General features: G+C 41.6%; 1 protein-coding gene across 3 annotated transcripts in view; it reads left to right on the plus strand.

Moving 5' to 3' along the window:
- Nucleotides 1-21,167, plus strand: part of GULP1 (GULP, engulfment adaptor PTB domain containing 1) — a 322,650-nt gene that overhangs the window by 168,401 nt on the left and 133,082 nt on the right. For all 3 annotated transcript variants that reach the window (XM_006024632.3, XM_025205329.1, XM_025205330.1), the window contains one exon: nucleotides 14,974-15,035. In XM_006024632.3, coding sequence (XP_006024694.1) covers nucleotides 14,974-15,035 — 62 coding nt within the window. The remainder of the gene's footprint in view (nucleotides 1-14,973; nucleotides 15,036-21,167) is intronic.

The following is a 21,167-nucleotide window of genomic DNA, read 5'->3' on the forward strand; positions in this document are numbered from 1 at the left end:
CACATGGTGGCTAGTGATTGGCTTGCTAGCTGTATAAGAGGCTTGAGTGGTTTCTGCCCAAGTTGGAGGACTCCACAACCATCTCGTGGAGGAGGACAACTTCACATCCATCTTGTGAAGAACTCTAAGCGCTGCGGAGCTTAACAAACCCAGCGTGTGCCTTAAGAAAGATATAGGGGTCTGATCAACCTCTAGCCTCTCCCCGTCGCCGAGCGCCATCCCTCGAGGAACCCCTTCCCTGCGCGCTTGTTTCACGGAGCCTAGCAAGCTTCGTGTGTGTTTGTATCCAGAGCTCTGCCCGAGTTATTTCAAGAGGCTCGAGTTTTTCTACAGGTCTTGTTCGTACGAGTTTTGTAACTGCAACTTAAGCGAAGTTTTCTACTGCCTGCACCGTGACCATCTACAGTGTAAGTAAAATAATCTTTAATCAACCGCTACGCGTCCGTGCCTAATTCTAGTCCGCCGGCCTGCATTCCCCGACCCGCATGCCAGGGCTGCTGGCCACAGCCCGCCGCGCGCCCGCGAAGGCCTCAGACCGCTCCCAGCCCGCACAGGTAGTAAAGCACTGGAGCAGGCTACCCAAGGAGGTTGTGGAATCTCCATCCTTGGAGTTTTTTAAGACCCAGGTAGACAAAGCCTTGGGTGGGATGATATAGTTGGGGATGGTCCTGCTTTGAGCAGGGGATTAGGCTAGATGACCTCCAGAGGTCCCTTCCAACCCTCATTTTCTATGATTCTCTGAATTTGGACTAAAGAATTTGGCCAAGTTCTAGCACTGAAGCTGTGTATGTGCCTTCTAAATCTTGAATTTCTGAAACTAAGATGGCTTTGGTATGCTTTCATACTGTACATGGGAGAACTGGTTCCAGAATTCCAAGCACTGAAAGCATTCCTTCTGATTTTATTATGTGGATTTAGGATTATTAGGACTAATCTCCCTTTGCAAAAGTAAATTGAAGTTATAATCCTCCAGCTAGCCTGGCTCCAGTGGGAGTGAGGTGGAGAAGGCATCCTGTGAAAGAGCACCAGCCTTTTGAGGAGTGTTTGTATTACAGATGTGATTGAATCAGCTGAAGAATTGTTGCAACTTGATATCCTGCTGCTTCACTGCATTACTACAGCATTATACCACAATCATATTGTTAGTTTCTATTGAATCATGGCTTAGTATAAATAAATGGAGTTTTTTAGAATTTTTTTGTTTATTAAAACTGTTGCTAAAGCCATACTTATTTTTACTAGTGAATTATTTAATGAGAAGACTGTATATTAATTCTAAATATTGTATTTAACCACAAATGAAAAAGAAAGGGCTATATCTTCACTAAATTTTAAATATATATGAATTGAAAATATTAAGTAAAGCTGGCTTTGTAGTGCAAAACTAATGCCTACCATTAAACCACATAGAATCATAGAAGTAGGGTCGGAAGGGACCTTGCAGATCTTCTCGTCCGACCCCCTGCCTGGGCAGGAAGAAACCTGGGCCCAAATGCCCCCAGCCAGGTAGGCATCGAGCCGCTTCTTAAAGACCCCCAGGGTAGGAGCCAGCACCACTTCCCTTGGACGTTGGTTCCAGATCCTAGCCGCAGTAACTGTGAAGTAGTTCCTACGGATGTCTAATTAAACCTACTCTCCAACAACTTGTGGCCATTATTCCTTGTTATCCTGGGGGGCGCTAGGGGAAACAAGGTCTCCCCCAAACCCTTCTGGTCCCCCCCAGTGAGTTTATAGATGGTCACCAGGTCCCCCCTCAGCCTTCTGTTGTGAAGGCTGAACAGGTTCAGGTCCCGTAGCCTCTCATTGTAGTCTTAACAATTTCTTTAAAAGAGCCCAGTCTAGCACCCTGAAAGTGATACAGATGTGTCTCTTATGTGTTCAATTACATAAATCCAACAGTGTATTTTCAGCTCGTCTACCTATAGGAAGGAAAAACCAGACAGACCAGTAGCATTTCCTAAAATTGCTGAGAGAGAGAGAGGTAGTTAGGTGTTAGTGGTAGTTAGCAGTTAGCAAAAAAGATCAAAAAAGAAATAAATCAAAACTGAGATTTCAGTGATATGTTTTTTTTTTTCCCCTTCTAACATATTTTTGTATCACTTCCTGTTGCTTTATCCCACCATTTTAAAGCTAACACAGTATCAAATGTCTATCTGTCTGTCACTTTCCAATCTTCTACGATTCATTTTTTCTGTTCCTGGCCAATTCTTTACCATGTGTCATCCTAATTTAGTTTGTATAATAGTACATGCTCAAGTAGAATGAGTACTATAAAACATTTTATCCGATTAAGCAGAACAATAGTATTAGCTGTGGTAGGCAGAGATCATGATCTTCCTACTCTTGGCTTCTTTGCTGTTTCTTGTCATTTGTGTTCAACCTTATTTGTCAGCATTTCTGGGAATTGAATATATTTTCCAGTAATAAAGAGTTTTGTAAATCTTGTGATTGCATATAAGTGACTCTTATACTCAAAAGTCTGGCTGAGTATTGGGTGAGCCACTACCTGAAATGGTTCACCCATTTTTTCTTGATACATATATATGCATACCTGTAGAAGCAGGGCAGATTCAAAGAGGGTACAGTTCAAAGACACTGCACCCCTCTCTTAGATTAGTGCACACTACAGGAACCTCTAGGGACCTTTTTAAAGTCCCTAAAGCAAGTGAAAATCCTCCCTCCCTTCCTTTTCCTGGTCAAATGTGTGCTTCTTCCCTGCCTGCTTTGACTCACTGTCTCAGGGATAGGGAAGCATCAGAACCATTCCTGGCTCCTACCTGATTGGCTGGGCTCAGCTGGGGACAGAGATAGTGGCAGCATGCCTGTTCCACAATCAGGCAGGGGGGTGAAAACTACTCTCTAGCCTCCATGTTGCCATTGTCCCTTCCCAGCTGAGCCCACCTGGTTCTGGAGGTTCCTGACCCTGAACAGTGGAAAAAGCAGCAGGGCCCAAGGGGAAGGGGATAGCAAGAATGGAGGGGGAATATCTCTAAGCAGGAAGGGGAAGAGAGGTAGGATTTTTGCCTGCTTTAGGGTCTTAGAAAAGGCCCCACAGACTCTGAAGTCATAGTCTTTCTGCACTGGTGGGAGCAGGGGGTGCAGCCACCCCTGCAGTGTGGTTGCTGCTCTAGCACTCCCTTTGGGGAAATACTGGATCTGCCCCTGTGTAGAAAAATCAGGCTCTGGGAGGGGTAAGCAACCAGAAAACGTACAGACAATTCATTTAAAAGAAGTAATCATTGCTGTTTTGGGGCATAGATCATAAAAAGGCTCTGCTCCCTTTTCTAGCTTCAGGACCCCAAATTAATAGTTATTACTGTTAAAACTAATTAGTCATGCATAAGCAGGAAAATTAATAAGAAGGACTATTGTTTGTTTATGTTTAATTTAAAGCACAAGATATACTTCTTCTGCCAAATGGGAAGGGATATATTTAAACAAAGAATAACTAAATGCAGAATCTTTATCCAGACATGGTAGGATGCCTACCAGAAATAAAAAATTAAAAAAAAAAATTAACCTCACAGTTATAGAACAGAACAATTTGTGCAACTGACAGCTATACTTATTTGTCTGGGGGTTAGATTCAGCACTGAATCAAATTCTGGGAGATTCTCCTGACTTTACAGTGCATGGCCAGATTGTAAGTTACCATTGAATCTGAGCCATAGTTTGTTATATTCTAATACATGTGTTTAATCCCAGGATTTTGAGAGAGATTCTAAACTCTAACTCATGTAGAAAAAAATACATAGTTTTTAAGGAAATAATTTCTGCCAGGTATTGAGTGAATCATGGAATAAATCCGCAATATTAACTGCAATACATTAAAGTAGTAGCCTATTATAAATTTCAAAGTTTTATAAATTGCATTTGTCTACACAAATAAGCAAGACCAACATGGTTCTTTATGGCAGCCTTTTATAGAAATGTAGATGGACAAGATATAATGGGCAAAGTTTAAAATGTCATGAGTAACTTGAGGAAAAGTTACAAAATACAACTGAATTGGATGCACTGGCTATAAAATGATCTTGAGGGTTTTTATAGATTCATTGCCTATTTCTCAGACAACAGATGTTTGGGGTTTCTTGTTCATTTTTTTTCAATGGGAAACAGACAGGTAAAGTCATAAAAAGGGGAGGAAATAAATGCAACGTAGAGGCAAAAACTATAAAAATATTTTTCTATTGTTTAATTTTGTTTTGGATATAATACTTCTTTAGGTGCATATAATTTTAACCAATTTTTAAGAAAAACATTTTCAATTGCATTTCAACTAATGGAAATTAGGAAAAAAATAATAACCATAAAAGAAAAATATTATTGGATAGTTTCCTTTAAACATTATGAATAGAACATTATATTATTTTTCTATAATGTTAAAAGTTAGTCTTTCATTCATTGGATTTTTTTTGTTGCTATTGTATTCTTTCTTAGATATTAAAACACACATTTTTTTCCCCACACAATCAGTTATTCCCATGTGTTTAATTAGTAAACCAGGTCTAAGCCAATGCAGTCGAAAAACTCAGGACCTAATATATGTCTGTTGCTTTTTCATCAGATAATCATCAGTACAGAAACAAATATTTGGAACCATGTGAAAAGTCCAGTAATACATGCCAAACAGGGCTGAACCACTTCACTTGTATAAATCAGTAGTACTGAACCTCCAGCCTACAGGGCTACATCATCCAACCTGCAGGTCTCCCCATGGGTTCAGAAATTTGGCAGCAAGGAGTGTTAATTGCCATGGCTCTGTGACCAGAAGGTTGAGCATCAATAGTTAAATTACCTTGTTCTCTCGCTCAGCTTTTGATATAGAAATCAGTTTTTATCATTGTCATCTTCATCATCATTACCTGCTACTAGCATTAGACTTATTTTTTGCATGAAAGATTACCAGATGATTTCAGTTTTAGCTCTTCTGGTGCTTGAAACATGACAACAGGTGAAAGCAAAAGTTCAATGATGAAGGCCTATTGTATTTTTTTCTAAGGCTCTTTTGCAACAGATACCATTTCCAATAGACTACAGAGGTTTCCTGAACAAATATGTAAAATCAGAGGGAGAATTCAGGAGACATTACTTTAATTTGTAGGGGCCAAATTCTTTCCTCCATTGAGTACTGAAGAGCAGTGAAAGTATCAGTGGGGTGGCAAAGTCAGGTTTGTTGCTTGGTCTCCTGCTTTCTCTGAAATCTGATAACATTCTGTGGCCTTCGAATGCAAAGTAGTTGTCATCTCTGGATCTGAGGCAGGCAATGAAGTTGGGTTGCATGAAGTAGTGATGGCTTTGGCAATGTGATTTCTGAGGGTCTGTGATGACAAAGGCTAGGGACAGACATTCAAAAAACATGAGCCTGACTTGATTCAATCTTTGCAGGTTAGTTTAGCATGCCTAGATTGAACTGATTTGCAACTGTACAGACATTCCCTCTGGACTGAAGAAATGCAGGCACATGCTTGCAGTGGCTCAGGCTAAAAGCTGGGGGAGCTCCAGAGCAGCTCTGCTTTCCCTTGTACAGTGCTGAGCTGAGGGGAGTGTAGTATGAATTTTTGCATATTAGTTATTATGCTTACATGATGGTATTGAATTGATAAACATCTATGATTTTATGAACAACTAAAACTCCATTTTGTGCCTGCTTGACATGAGTTGATGAACTTCGTATGCTCTGTGTACCTGAGTGTCTGTGTGAGAGGGTGAATGGTAAAAGAATGGTAACTATTTGCATGACAACAGAAGAAGATTTAACTGACTGTGTAAGCAACAACACGCCGATGTGTAAGTTACCCGACAGTAAACTAATTAAGCTAATTAATGGATGGCTGAAGAACTCGTCTGTGATCAGGTACAAAGAAGAAGGAATTTTGCATATCCTGCCATTTGACCTACACAATGCTTCAAGATCAAGGACACAATGCTTCAGGAGAGATAACAAACTTTACTGGAATGACCTCAGCGGAGATAACCATCTTTACTGGAATGACCTCAAGTTGAGATAACAAGAAGAAACAACTTCTAATTAAAGCATGAAAAAACCCCAGTGCTGAACAAAGACTTGAAATCTCTATAAAAGTGAGATGCAGACAAGCCAAGATGCGGAATCCACTCTCTGCAACCTCATGGAGCACAGGCATGCATGACTGTTCTTCCCCCGCTCCTAGCTTTCCCCAATAAGCCTGGACCCAGCCATCCAGTGCTAATATCGAGTAACATCTGCTGGTAACTATAACATCTTACTGAAGTAGTTTTGTCTGTTTGTCTGTATATGCCTGTTTGCATGACTGGTGTGTCCAAGCTTATGTATCTGTTTCATGTAATCAATAAAAACAGCATTTTGCCGTATCTCCTTTTTAAGGTCTTGTTCTTAATTTGAGCTATTGGCAATTTTAAGTAACAGGAGATGTTAACTAATAGGAGATGTGTGTGTCCACCTCCACATTTACAAAGATAAAATATGTAGTTCTGCACTTGCCACAGACAAACACTTTACTATTTGTATTGACACATTTTAGTTTGTACATGGATGCAAAAATTCTAACTTTACTGTATATCAGGGGTGTGCAAAATAGGCCCTACTCAATTCAGATTTGGCCTGAATCAGGGACAGTGATTTGATTTGTTGATTTAGATCACTGTCCCAGTTTGATTTGTCCAGATCCAAATCTGAAGATTCAGTGCTGATTCGGAGAATCAACGATCCGGCCATAGACACAGCTTTAAATGTTTTTTCTGCATGCGTTGAGGTACCAGGCATGGCTCGTGAACACTGTACCACAAAAAATGAGGAATTGTATTATTATATTTCTGTATTTTTTTTGGTACAGTATATAACCTAATATTGCTATTCATCTTCTAAAACGTATAACAAAAATGCATAGGATGTATGATAGGGTTGAGATGATGTCACTATTTGAATCCAGTGTTTGCATTTCCTCACTTTTTATGTTTTGTAGCTATGAAAATTTAATATTGCTTTAACAGCATTTTGTCATTTAAATAAGCAGTCATTTACAGTCATTCATAAGGCCCTGAATCTCATAATGAAGGACACTGGAAAGCTTGACATTCTGCAAAACCCATTCTGTTATAGGAAGATAAGACTTCAGTGTCTTGGTAAAGAATAAATTGTCTTCAAGAATCATTTTAGCCTTCATGAAAAAAACAAAACAAAACACCCACACGCACAAAAAACAAAAAACCCAAAAGAAAAAATGAACCACATTAAAAAAAAAATTAGATCTATCAATGGGACTTTTCTGTACCTATTTGAGGGCAGAATTTGTTTCATAATTTTGAAAGCACACTTAATCATAGTTACCTAGTAATAACTTTAATACATTGCTGTTATTAAACACTCAGGTTATAGTCAGTGTCTGTAATTTACTCCCTGAGAAGGTCATTGAAACAAATCCATGATTTGATTATAGAAAGGCTTGGATAAATTTATGGTCATTAATAACATTGGGGAAACTTTGTGTAGGTGAAACTATGATAGCCGTAATCAAATCTCATGTTTCAGGGCATAAACTCCATGGCCTGCAGGGATCAAGAATTTTTTTAACCTTATGTACAACACTGCATAATTAATGAAAATGCAGTTGTCAGGAGCTTGCCTTTCTTTGCAGTAAGTTACTAATGGAGGGAGGATATATTACTAGATGAACAGCAGAATGGTAATTTTTATGTGCACAGTGGTGAACTTTTTTTTTTTTACTGATATGAAGATAGATAACCAAGTTCAAAAAAAGAATGTTATTGTCTGGAAGTGAATAATATGATGTCTGGTCCTGAATCATTAATACAGTTATAGGTACTGACCCTAAGGAGCTTTCTCTTCTTGAGAAGACTCTATAAACTTGTTCATTTGTAAGATCTTTCTTTAATAGAAAACTTGATCACACAAGTAAAAAAGTAACCCCAGAGTCATAACTTTTCCGTACTCAGCCAAAATATTTCTTGATATCAAGGAGAGTTTTATTTTAATAAGACATGAATAAAAAATTCAGGATATGCTTCCTAGAAACTGTTGTATTTTCATGGGATGAAAGACAACCCTTTAGGTGTCAGGTTCACAGTATTATAGCATGTTGTACATTGCATTGAATATAGTACTTTTTCTAACTCTTTATGATGAGACCTGCAAGGGAGCAGTCTTAACTGTGGAGAAGTCTGGCATGAATAATCAGGGCACCCAAAGTCGCATCTAAACAGTAAACTTATCCTGTTTCAAAGTGCTGTCCTCAAACATGCTTCCCAGGTCTGGGTGGGCTCCTTCCTAAACCAGAAACAATGCAGCTACATTCACACAACATTTCAGGTGCACTCAACACTGTTGAATGATGAGACCGGTTAGTCTGCCTAAGGCTACACGGCTTCTGATTTAGGAAGCAGCCCATCCAGAGCATTACAGTATGATTGAAGATATCATTCTAGAGCACAGTAAGCCCACCTACTATATTACGCAATTAACTGGTCAATCACACAGTAAATTTAGACTGGCCCCATGTGCAAAGTAATTATCACGTGATAAAAATTACTGCCCAGTGCTTGGGTCCTTCAATATAAGACATTTACTGTGCAGTTGACTAATTAAATGCGCAGTAAATGTCTTGGCATCTCCACATGTGCCCCTGTTAGGGTGCACAAAACTAATAAACTCCACAGCAGGGTAGTCTTGTAAAATACAAGTACTACCCTGCTGCAGATTTTTTCATGTGCAGCAGTGCACGTGTAGATGCTACCCCAGCTGACTAGGGCACAGGGGCTAGGAAACATTAAAAAAGCCTGAGTCTGAATTGATTCAGTCTTTGCAGGTTAATCTAATCTGGTTAGGCTGAACTGCTTTTTGACGGAACAGACATTCTCTCTGGACTGAGGAAATTCAGGCACATGCCTGCAATGGCTCAGGCTAGAAGCTGAGGGGACACTAGAACAGCCCTCCCTTCCTTCCACACTGCTGAGCTGAGAGGGGCGTGGCCAGGCCCTGGAGGACTCTCTGATGAGGGAGATCTGCCTGCAGGGTCCCAGGCTTTTCCCTGCTGGCTGCTCAAGTACCAGGATTGTTGCCAGACCCTAGCCTCCTGCTAGCACTGAGGCAAGGTGGGGTGTGCAGAGCGTGCATCTGTTGATGATACAGAGCTTTTCAATCTCGCTCTCCCTGCTTTTTTATACTGTCTGCAGCGAACTGACAGTTGAGCAAGCCAGCAGGGGACTGATAACAATGATTATCACCTCATCAGCAAAACAACATGCTCTTTCCATTACTTCAAACTCTTCTTAAACAGCTTACCTGCTGACCTGTTGATTAGCTCCAAATAGCCCTAAGTGGTCACTGTGCTCTCTGCCTGTGCCAGTGAAATTGGAAAGAGACACACACAGACACCTCTCAGCATTAGCTAGCATACCATGTGCCTAGGGACCGTGGGGCTGGGGTCCGTGCTGTAGGAGATGGGAGGGAGGAGTGGGGGAGGATCCCTGCTTGAGCAGTGGGGGCGTGGGATAGGGGGGTGTGTCCCAGAGCCAGAGGAGCCTCACTGGGCAGGCAGCGGCTCCTTCCCAAGGTGAGGTGAGGTGAGGCGAGGCAAGGCAGGGTGGAGGCCTGGTGCAAGCGGCTGGCACAGGCTCCGCTGGCTCTGTGGAAGTGCTCCACTCCCTGGCCCTGATGACGGGGAGTGGAGCACTTCCCCAGAGCCGGGGAGCCCGCGCTCCCACCTCTGGCCCTCGGCTCTGGTTCCGGCTCCTGGCCCCTGGCTTCAGCCCCCAGCCCACCACTAGCCCCCAGCATCTGGCCTCAGCTCCAGCCCCTGGCCCCGGCTCCCAGCCCTCAGCCGTCTTCGGTAAATGTCCCATGCTGGACCGAGGCGGTGCGCTCACGGACCAAGGTGGTGCGCTCACAAACCGCTGCTCCTTAGAGGGAACATTGTCTGTGACAGCCATTTTTGTCATATCCAGCAGATTCCATGTGAAGGGTCAGTAGGACCACGATCTAATTTCCTGTTACCATTAACCAGTTCTAAGGAACATAGATGTTTTATGGATTGCAGTGGGCCACACCTTCTTAATATCAGTGTCTGTGTGGGTTTTTTTATATGAATAGGAACTGCAGGATTTGTGCTATAATTAAAACACAAAGGATGTTGGTTGCAAGGGTCCTTCCATATCCACCACACCTCTGAAGTATATGCAGATATGATGCAATGAGCAATTGTTAGACAGTTAAGGTAATTAAAGAATACATATTCACTCTGGAAGGTGTACTTGTTACCTCAGGGAACCAGTTCCTTTTCAGCTTCCTTAAAGATATGTAGTTGCCTAATTCCCTTAAATTCCTCTGGTCTCTCAAATTTTCAAGTCTGGTTTAGGAGGAGGTAGAGGAGGGCTCAGTTCCAGAGCAGTTTATTAGTACTGTCAGAGGAAAGACAGTCATAGGAAAAGGACCTTGCTATCACACGTTAGTGTACAGCCTCAACAAAAAGTCGTGGTCTGATGCTAGCCACAATATACATGTTTGTGTCTCACACCTCTGTATAGCACAGCTCTAAGCTGTCCCCAGTCCCACCCTTTTTTGCTACTGTAGGCTAGCAGGATGGTATGGAACTTACTGCACAACCAATTTTTCCTTCTACCTCATTCCTGTGTACTTTAAAACATTTAGAATATAATTTTATTTATATGTTTTAATGTGTTGTGCGTGGCTAATATTCATAATACTCAAAACTTGTGGCCTTTTAGCTATGGCCCCTATATAAGCACTTCTTTAGTGTACAAAGTTCCCAAGTTCCTTCTTAATTTAAACAGTAGGATTGCTTATGATGCACTTCACTGTTGTGCCTACATGGTGCTTTTACATTATTCAGCCTACCAAGCCTAGCAAAAGCTATACATCTATTAGTGCCTTTAGCAGCCAGGAAAACTGAAGCCTATTACACTGCAGCATTTTATTTTCAGCCTTTAATCCCTTATGTGCGGGTATTTGTCAGCCTTTATTTTATTTAGATTTTAAGCTCTTTTGTTGAGATCCTGCTGTTTTACATGTTGGTAAAGTGCCTAGCACACAGTTGGTACTATACAAAAGATAAATAATAATAGAAATGTCAGCTGTTTGTTTTGTCAATTGCATTTCAAAACCCTATATTATATTTATTATTTCAGAATGAATAATCAAGTACTAAACCATGAACCTCGGTTAAAATTAATGTTAAAAGAACGGGATGAAACAGCACAGCAAACTGCATGTTATCCTTAAAATCATTCAACTATTAAATTGAATATTCCTGTTATGTTTTCTCATAATTTTCAGTATGAGTTTTCGGTGCAATATCTCTGACATCTCTTGGGTTTTATTTGTCTAAAATTGTTCTATTTAGATTGAAAGATTTCTGGTGATTTTTAACAGGCTTTTCCAGAATATCTTCATGCTTTATGTGATTTTTTCCCCCCTATCCTTTATTCTGTTTCATGATACAGAGTTAATACAGATGGTGCTGCCAATCTGCAGCCATGATCAGGTCCAGGAAATGAGAGTTTAACGCTAGTGTGAATTTACTTTTAATGTCACAGAGGGTATAAACAGACATCGCTCTTGTGCCACCATAAATAGATGATGGCAGCACAAGTTGTGATCAAACATTTGCCCTCGCCCACTGTTGTGCTCCAGGTGCCCAAAAATGTTTCTGCTGAGATTCATCCTGGCACAGCTGATCCTGCTCCATAGATGATGTCTGTTTATAACCAGTGCTTTCTGTTATACAGTAGGAACTGTTTCTTGTTCAGTTAGACTTTCCTAGTGAAAGGCAAGGGTCCAATCCTCTAGAAAATCAAAATATAACTAGCTTTTAGCAATTATCTGCCTAGAGTACCAGAGAAATTCTCCCTTTATTTCTTTTAATTAGGAAACCTCCATCCAGTGTTTGTTATACGCATATAAATGTGCCAGTCATGAAAATATTATTAACAGTATTCTCTTCTTATACTATTACTACAATCCCTGCCACTGCTATGGTGCAGTTTAGAGTTAGTCAGTAAGCAGTTGAGCATTTCCATTGACTTTATTTAGGTTAGGCTTTAATCCTTTTTCCATAGTTAGATGTCATAACTACAAGACCAGTTAGCTGGTTTTGATAGTAAGAGGGAAAGATTTTTTTTTTTTTTAAACTCACCTTGATTTCCAAGAATAATTTGAGCATTAGTTACAGTATTTGGCTGTAAAATTACTTTAGAAATCAGGAAAAGATCATTATTTTTGCTAACCTTCCAAATAACTTTTTGCAGTTTTTCAAGGGAGTTGACTGTCACTCCTTCTCATCAAAGACTTATATTTATGGATGTAGACACTTTCTGGCATCTTATAGTTTATGAAAAATTGTGTGGCCTAGAAATGCAGAAGTACATTGTCATTAATATTTTACATAAATACTTCAAGCCAGGTGTTACTATACAAGCATGTACTGCTCTGGGATAGCATCCACTTAAAGGCCTTGTCCAACTGTTCCTTTTTTATCTGAAGCCTCTACTAACCTCCTCACTGGCCCTTTTTTTTACTTTATTTCCCTCTCAGCAATGTAATGACCTTTAAAAATATATGCTTTAGTAATAAGACACCAAATTACTCGTGTGATATTTTTCTTCCTTTGCTGTCAACCTCATACTAGATTATTATTTTTTAAAGTTGTCTTTACTTCCTGGTGAACACAAGGTACTATATTGCATTTAGAGCCCTCTATAGCAGATGTTACCTTCACCCATGATTTACACTGGAATACAGGCAAAGCCAGTATCACTAGAGCAGAGTAGTCCCCTTTGTTTAGTACTGTATTAAATATTGATTCATGCTACTTTTAAAGAACAAGTGATAAATTTTGCTCTTCTATACCTGAGCTACACCTTGAAATAAAACAAATGTGTGTTGCACAGGATTCATTCTGGTTTTTTTCAGCTTAGCTGATCCATTTGATTGGCAAGTATACATGTTACCTGGGGCTGTTGTCCAACATGTTCAAGCGACTGCTGCTTCTAGGGCTCCAGGGACCTGATCCTGAACCAGGTCCCAACCTGAAGCATATTTCTTTCTGCAAGCTTTGGGAACACCGCAAGGGGTCACTGTTCTGTGTTTGCAGATGCATGCCCGGGGTCGGGGCCATGCAGCATGAAACTCATGCCCCAGAAATCCCCTGCAGGCAAATTCCCAAGGCACACATGTTGCACCATTAACATACAGATGTCAGCTGCAATAGAGTGGCAGAAACTATTAGTAGAAATGGTTGTGTAGCCCTTTTGGGGCATTTGTGGTATGACAAGGCAAGGACATCTGTATGCTTGCATTTTTTTTCCCACCATAAAAAGTTTTACGGCTGGGCAATATTTTTTTGCAGCCTAATAGTTTTAAATATTATACCTTTAAAAACACCAACTATTTTTCTCTCCAAATCATACTTTATGGACTTCTACATTTCAAGTGTAAAGAATTTTTCTTCTGTACCTTTAGAAGATATCCTTTTCCATAAAATAAACATTTTAAAAATAGTTATTACAAAGAGAGAAAGTTAATGTATTTCACAAAGCAATTAACTCATGCTGTCAATGCATAATAAGATTCAGAGCATGACAAGTGAGACATTACTTAGACATGATTCTCATTAAAAGAAAATGTGCAGGTTTATTTAGTGCATAAAATGAAAAATTAAGTAAATTTTAAAATTCTGTATGTAATTCTGCAGTCTAAAATGTAATTTTTTTCCCCTGTAGAAATGTGTAATGTTTTATTGATTTATAATTGTTATTACTTTTTGAAAAATGTATAAAAAATGAAGGAAGAAAACACAGAGCAACTTAAAATTTTATACAAGTTTAAAAGTCTACAAACAGAGAAACATCATAAGTACAATGTCCAACCAATATTCTAGCCAGAAAATATCAGAAAGAAAAGGGGCAAAACTCACTTAAGATGCATGCAACACTTTTATGTGAAGAAAGAGACTTGGTGTTGCAGAGATCAATAAAAATGCTTAACATGGGAAATGATCTGTGCATCCAGGAAAAAGCATCCAAGTTACCATGTATCATTAAAAAGTTATGAATCTTTTGAGTGATCAAATTTGTCTCTTTTCTAGCCTAAACAATGAAGTTACAAGATTATTTTGACCTTCATTTTCCAGCAGTAATTTTACTTAGCAAACAACGTTAACTGTAGTTTGTCAGTGCTATTATAATATTATTTCTCTAGTATATTGAAAATTACCTAGACAGCGCTGAGACGCTTTACAGCCAAACTATATGATTTTAAATGTATTATAGAGACCTGTCTACAGGCCTCTGGAGGCATATAGATGGCTGTGTATCTGCCATCAATCCAGTATCAGTCAACTCTGCTGATTTATTTTTATGTTGGTGAGAGAGATTATAGTATGTCTGCAAATGTTCAAATATGGTATATGTTTGAATGCATCATTCAGCATCTCTATAAAGGTAGTGCTTAGAAAATGGTGGTTTTGGCACTAGTGTGGAAGTTGGTACACCTAAATTCAATCACGGCTACTCAATATGCCTCCTATGAGGTGCTGGACCAATATGTAATTCAGGGCCTGATTTTTTTATTTTTTTTAAGAGGTTTTTCAGAATTCTAAGTTGAAGAAGGACATCTATAGAAATCAATGAGCATTGAACATGTAGGCATTTTAAAATTCCTGCTAGACATCTTCCAGCATTTTTAGGCACCTAACTACCTTTAAAAACTGACAGCTGCTTTCTTTGCTTTCAACTCTACAAATAACAGTACTTTGCCTAATATATTAAGGTTTGTGAGGCTCTCAGATGATATGGGAGAAAGGGTCTATTGATAGCTTTGATAGGTACTTACCTAGTAAAATTAAGGTGATGGGTACATTTACAGATAGATTTTATTAGTGTTACAGGAAAAAATCAATAATATTATCCATGTCTTTTTTTGATTTTTCTGTTTTGCAGACAAATCATGGATGCATACTCCAGAGGCTTTATCAAAACACTATATCCCTTATAATGCAAAGGTAAGAACTTTTTCCAGGGTATTTGCTTTGCAAAATTAGTTTTAAAAAGAGAAAAGTAAAAGATTTGCAAGAGCTTTTATCAAACAAAATGCTGTGAAAAAGCAGCTAAAAGTTACTGAAATAAAATAGAATCCTTTTGTAGATGCAAGAATCTCCAAGTATATCTACCTATGTACTCTGCTTCTTCCTACCTGAATGTTTGTGATGATTGACTAGGACCCAATCCTGCATTCTTTTCTTAGGCAATGTTCACCTTGAATGTAATGGATGCCAATTGACTGGTAGTTTTGGTGCATAAAAACAGTGTTAATGGGCTAGTAGATATTATAGGGTACAAACAGAAGTGACAATTTTTGCCTGACATGACCACAGAAAGCAATTTATAGCTGTGACCAAACACAAGTTCACGCCTGCAAACAGCTTAAAAATGGCTGATTATGTGAGAATCTGACAACTCATTGCATAGATTCATAGATGTAGGGTCGGAAGGGACCTAAGTAGATGTTCAAGTCCAACCCTCTGCCCTGGGTAGGAGAGAATACTGGATTTATATGACCCCAGCTAGGTAATTATCAAGCCTCCTCTTAAAGACCCCCAAGATTAGAAACCAGCACCACTTCCCTTAGAAGTTGGTTCCAGATCCTAGCCACCCTGATTGTGAAGTAGTGCCGTCTAATGTCCAGCCTGAACCTACTCTCAAACAACTTATGGCCGTTATTCCTTGTTACTCCGGGAGGTGCTCGGGGGAAACAGGGTCTCTCCCATTCCCCACTGGTCTCCCCCCGGTAAGTTTATAGACAGCCACCAGGTCCTCTCTCAGCCTTCTCTTGTGAAGGCTGAACAGGTTGAGGTCCCGTAGCTTCTCCTCATAGGGTCTGCCCTGCTGTCCCCAGATCATGCGAGTGGCCCTCCTCTGGACCCTCTCGATGCTGGCCAAATCTCTCCTAAAGTGCGGTGCCCAGAACTGGACACAGTACTCCAACTGCGGCCTGACCAGTGTCACACAGAGGGGGCGGGTCACCTCCTTGGCCCTGCTTGTGATGCATCTGTGGATGCATGCCGAGGTATGGCTGGCCTTACTGACCGCGTCCTCACATTGGTGACCCATGTTCATTTTGGAATCAATAATGACTCCAAAATCTCTTTCTGCCACTGTGCTTTCCAGAAGGGAGTTCCCCAACCTATAGGTATGCTGCTGGTTCTTACTGCCCAAGTGCAGCACCCTGTACTTTTCAGTATTGAATCCCATCCTGTTCACATTCACCCACCCCTGTAACCTGTCCAGGTCCAGCTGTATCCTGTCCCTCCCTTCTAGCGTGCCCACCTCACCCCAAATCTTGGTGTTGTCAGCGAATTTGAACAGGGTGCTTTTCACCTCCTCGTCCAAGTCGCTAATAAAGAGATTGAACAGTGCGGGCCCGAGGACCAAGCCCTGGGGGACTCCACTGCCGACATCCCTCCAGGTTGAATATGACCTGTCCACCATCACTCTTGGGTGCAGCCCCTCAGCCAATTTGTGACCCATCTGACTGTGTAAACATCAATGCCACAGTTGCCTAGCTTTTTACTGAAAATGGGGTGGGAGACAGTGTCAAAGGCCTTTCTGAAGTCCAGAAAGACTATCTCCACCGCAACACCTGCATCCAATGATTTTGTGACCTGATCATAGAAGGCAATTGGGCTGGTCAGGCTACAAAACTGAGCGATGGAGGTATACTCCTCTTTGGTGATAGCCCCTCCCTTCCACTAGGTGTACACCTCTGTTGGTTTTCCAGCATTCCTGAATGCCTTTGGTGAGCCAGGGGGGCTTTTGAGCACTCTTGCCCCCTTTGATTCTCTTTGTGACTGTCACCCCTTGGGCTCGGAGGATTGTCTCCTTAAGGAACGACCACTCATCTTGGACACCTGGTTCCCCTACCCTCCAGGACCCCAGTGCCCCTCCTACCAATCTCCTCAACTTGTTGAAGTTGGCCTTCTTGAAGTCAAGGGCTTCTGCCTTTCTGCAGGCCCTTAACACCCTGTGCTGGATAGTGAATTCCAGTAAGCGATGATCACTGTCCCCCAGGTGGTCAAGAACCTGGAGTCCCCTCACCAGGTCATTGCCTGTGGCTAGGACCAGGTCCAGGAGGGCATTCCCCCTGGTGGGACTGTGCACCTCCTGGGTTAATTGGAGGTCCCGTATCTCAGCAAGGAACTTTCATGAGTGGCCTGACCTGGCTGACTGATCCTCCCAGCAGATGTCCGGGTAATTTAAATCACCCATGATGACTAGATCCCTTGCCTTAAGTGCCTCTGCAAGCTGACCCAAGAATTCATGGTCCAGCTCTTCCCCTTGGTTGGGTGGTCTGTAGTAGACCCCCACTGTTAAGTTCCTTTCCCCATGACCCCCCTGTAATCTGACCCAGAGCACTTCAGCCTGCCCCTCCTCTGACCCCCCTGTTAGTCGAGGATGTGTATTGCTCTTTGATGTAGAGTGCCACACCCCCACCTTTCCTCTCCATTCTATCCCACCTGTATAGTCTGTAGCCCCTAATGTTTAACTCCCAGTTGTGGAATGAATCCCACTAGGTTTATGTGAGCCCTACTATGTCTGGGTTTGTACTAGCTATCCGGAGGGCGAGTTCCTCCTGCTTATTTCCCATGTTACAAGCATTAGTGTAGAGGCACTTAAGGCCTTGTATTGGTGCATGCACCACGCCCTGATTCTTAGGACTATTCAGACCCCGTCACTTACCTGGATACTCCTTGTGCACATCACCCATCTTGATTGGGAGGTGTCCTCATGTCCTCCTGTGGCCCCTTCCCCCGATGAAGCTAGTTTAAAGCACACCGTACAAGATCAGCTAACCTGGAAGAAAAGACATGCTTGCCTTTAGGGGAGAGATGTAGCCCATCCCTCCCAAGAGGGAGATATCAGATAAAGACGTTTCAAAATGTAGCATCCTTTGTACCTTTTGTCTGAAAAACTCCTAGCCTGTTGCTGTTTTCAGAATGGGAGGGGGGAAAGGGAGCAGAGGGAGTTCAGTTGGGGGGGGGGAGGGGGGTTTCAGCCCCCCTGGAGAGTGGGGCAAATGTATTGGAGTCCCATCCCCACCCCTGGAGAGTGGGGCAAGTGGCCGGAGTCCCCCCAGCTTTGCAAAAAATGTTCTGAGTTACAGCTGGAAGCTGCACTTCTGTCTGAACTCTTAGTTTCATTGTACAAGATTTAAAAGAGAAGAAAACCTAAAATGTCATCTTTTAGGACCTAAGCAATTTAGCAGACTGAAGGAAGTAAGTGAAACGTAAGAGAATTGTGTGGTAGACAAGGTTCTTTGGATAGATGTAATATCTTGTATTAGACCAACTGAATAGTTGGAAACATAGTTTGTTGATGAGAGTATTTATGGAGGATATTCCACAGTACTCAAGGTATTCCATAGCACTCATTGTTATGCTTCATTGTTTTGTCAATGGAAGCAACAGTTCCTGTTCTTTTTCCTTATGAGGAAATCAGCTTACTTTCCCCAGAGGAAAACAGTAGAGGAAGAAGAAAAGAACATGGTCTTTTATAACCAAACTCTGTATCAGAATGCATACATACTAATGTTGCTGGGTTTTTGGTTGTAGCCATGTTGGTCTAAGGACACAGGCAGGCAAGGTTCTTTGGTTAGATGTGATATCTTTTATTAGACCAAATCAGTTGGTCTAATAAGCTAATTCAGTTGATCTAATAAAAGATATCACATCTAACCAAAGAATCTTGCCTACATAGTAATGTTGCATAGATCACTAATTCTAGCAGACCTGAATTTTGAGTGCTTGATTTTTTTTTAACCTTAAAATGTTCTTTTAATGCTCTTTCCATATTTAAGATACTGATTCAACTGATGATAATAATAATAGACTGTCCATCCACTCTCTGGAGCAGCACCAGAGGGAAGTGAGTTACACAGTTTGCCAGTGAGTTTCCTCAGCAGTGGCAATCCCTCATGGTTGAGTGAAGGGTTGTAAATGAGTCCATTTGTGGCTAAGAAAGCCAGTCCTAGAGCTGCAGATTCTGGCAAATACCACAGTTGGTGGTTATTTCCTTCCCTTCCGTTTCTGTCATTTTCCTGCCTCTGGGGCAAGACGGTTTTCTTCAAAGTATGATGTACCTTTTCTTACAAGGCATCACCACGTAGCCATGTCCCAGGCTAATTTTTTCCCAATTTGTGGTGTCAATGCTGCACTTCTTAATGTTAGCCTTGAGGGTATCCTTGAAGCATTTCCTGTGGCTCCTGCATGTCCTTTGTCCTTGGCTGAGTCAAGAGTATAGCAGTTGTTTTGGTAAACATACAACATGCACACAGTGCCCTGTCCACCACAACTGATGTTGAATAATCAGTGCTTCCATACTGGTGGTGTTAGCACTAGTGAGGACACTGGCATTCATGCAGTGATTATCCCACTTAATTCCAAAGATCTTCTGTGATGGTGATGGTGTTTCAGGTTTTTCAGGTGGTCCCTGTAGGTCACCCAAGCTTCACAACCATAGAGAAGAGTTAGATTTATATAGCTGTATATATATAGCCAGTGCCTTATATAGGAGGAGCTTTGCTTGAGTCCTGATGTTGTGATCATTGAACACACCATTGTTTGGTCTTCCGAAGAGCTGGCACATTGAATCCTGTACTGAATCTCCTTATTGGCCGTCTTTGAGAGATGGCTGCCAAGGTATGCAAAGTGCGCACTATTTTCTAGCTCCCGTCCATCAATGAGGATCTTTGCCAGTGCAATTGATTGGCCTGGACCAAGCTCGTGAAACACCTTGTTTTTCTGATATTAAGCGTCAGTCCCAGGCACTGGTATGCTTGAGAGAAGCAGTTATGGGTTGTTTGTAGGTCTTCCTTTGTATGTGTAAGGGCAGTTTCATAGATGTTTGCTGACAGAAGAGGAATGGTAAGGTTTGGGGATCTTAAATTTAATTCCAAATTCTGGAGAGGAATGTGATCTGAACATGGACGTATCTGCCTAAAGTCTGACCCCTCAGAACCTTGTCTCTTCCCTAGTGTTATTCTCCTCACCTAGCCAGTCCCACGCTGCTCCTTTCAGTATCCCCACTCCCTGTACTTATTCAGCAAGTTTCCATTCCCTATCTTTCTGACTCAACATCCAATCACTCTTTACACTCTCTAGCTTCTGTCCACCTGATCAAGTTCCCTGTCTCCAATGTTTCTTATTCCTATTCCCAGTTTTCTTTATGGGCTTATTCATCAAATATCATCCTCAGTTCCTAGAACTACCTTGTTCAGCCACCCATTCAGGTTCCCCTGGCCAGCCTCCACCCAGGGTTGCCAGCCCAATATTTTTTTTTGTTCTGAGTGTAGAGAAATGCTTTTATAACTGACATGTTTTTACTGTCATTTAAAAATATTATTGGAATGGCAGCCCTGTGTGACTTCTGCAATAGTATTACACCTTGCTGCCCCCATCACAGGGCCCCCTTACTCCCTGACATCCTTAACTTCACCCAGCTGCCCACCTCCAACCCACCCCCAATGTTACTGCCTCCAGCCCTGCTCATATTGGCCTGGCATGGACACCCTTTACTGCCATTCCTAAATTCTTGGCTTTACTCCACCCCACCCACACTGCCCCCATCCCTGCACCTTTGATGCAAGCAGCTGTTAGAGGCAGGAGATGGGCATAGGGATCCAGTAGCAGCACAGGTTCTGGTGGGTGGCAAAGCTCCGTAGGTGCAGAGTGCTGTGCTCCCATTCAGGTAGCAGGTGGCACAGTTCTACTCCATCTGTCTCTCTGTGTTGCTCCAGCTTTTTACTTGCTATGGGGCTTAAAGCTTTGGCAGCTTCATGTTTTTATGGAAGAGAACATGTTTTTACAGACAGGTGTTTTTAGGATCTGTTTTCATGGCATGTCCTTAAATTTACAGACAGTTGGCATACCTGCTCCAGTCTCCTTCCACTCCCCCAAGACTTCCTGTCCTTGTCTAGTTCCACAGTCCAAACTACAGGTCTGGTCCTGTCATTTGAATTAAGCAACATCCTCCTCCCAGCTGCCTGCCTCCATTGAGAGCACATGAAACACAGGCACTCTGCCCTAAATTCATGCTACTGGATTAAGTGAAACTTGCAGTAGTCCAGACATGTATTTGTA

This window comes from Alligator sinensis, unplaced genomic scaffold (genome assembly GCF_000455745.1).
Source record: "Alligator sinensis unplaced genomic scaffold, ASM45574v1 scaffold67_1, whole genome shotgun sequence".
Classification (NCBI taxonomy): domain Eukaryota; kingdom Metazoa; phylum Chordata; order Crocodylia; family Alligatoridae; genus Alligator; species Alligator sinensis.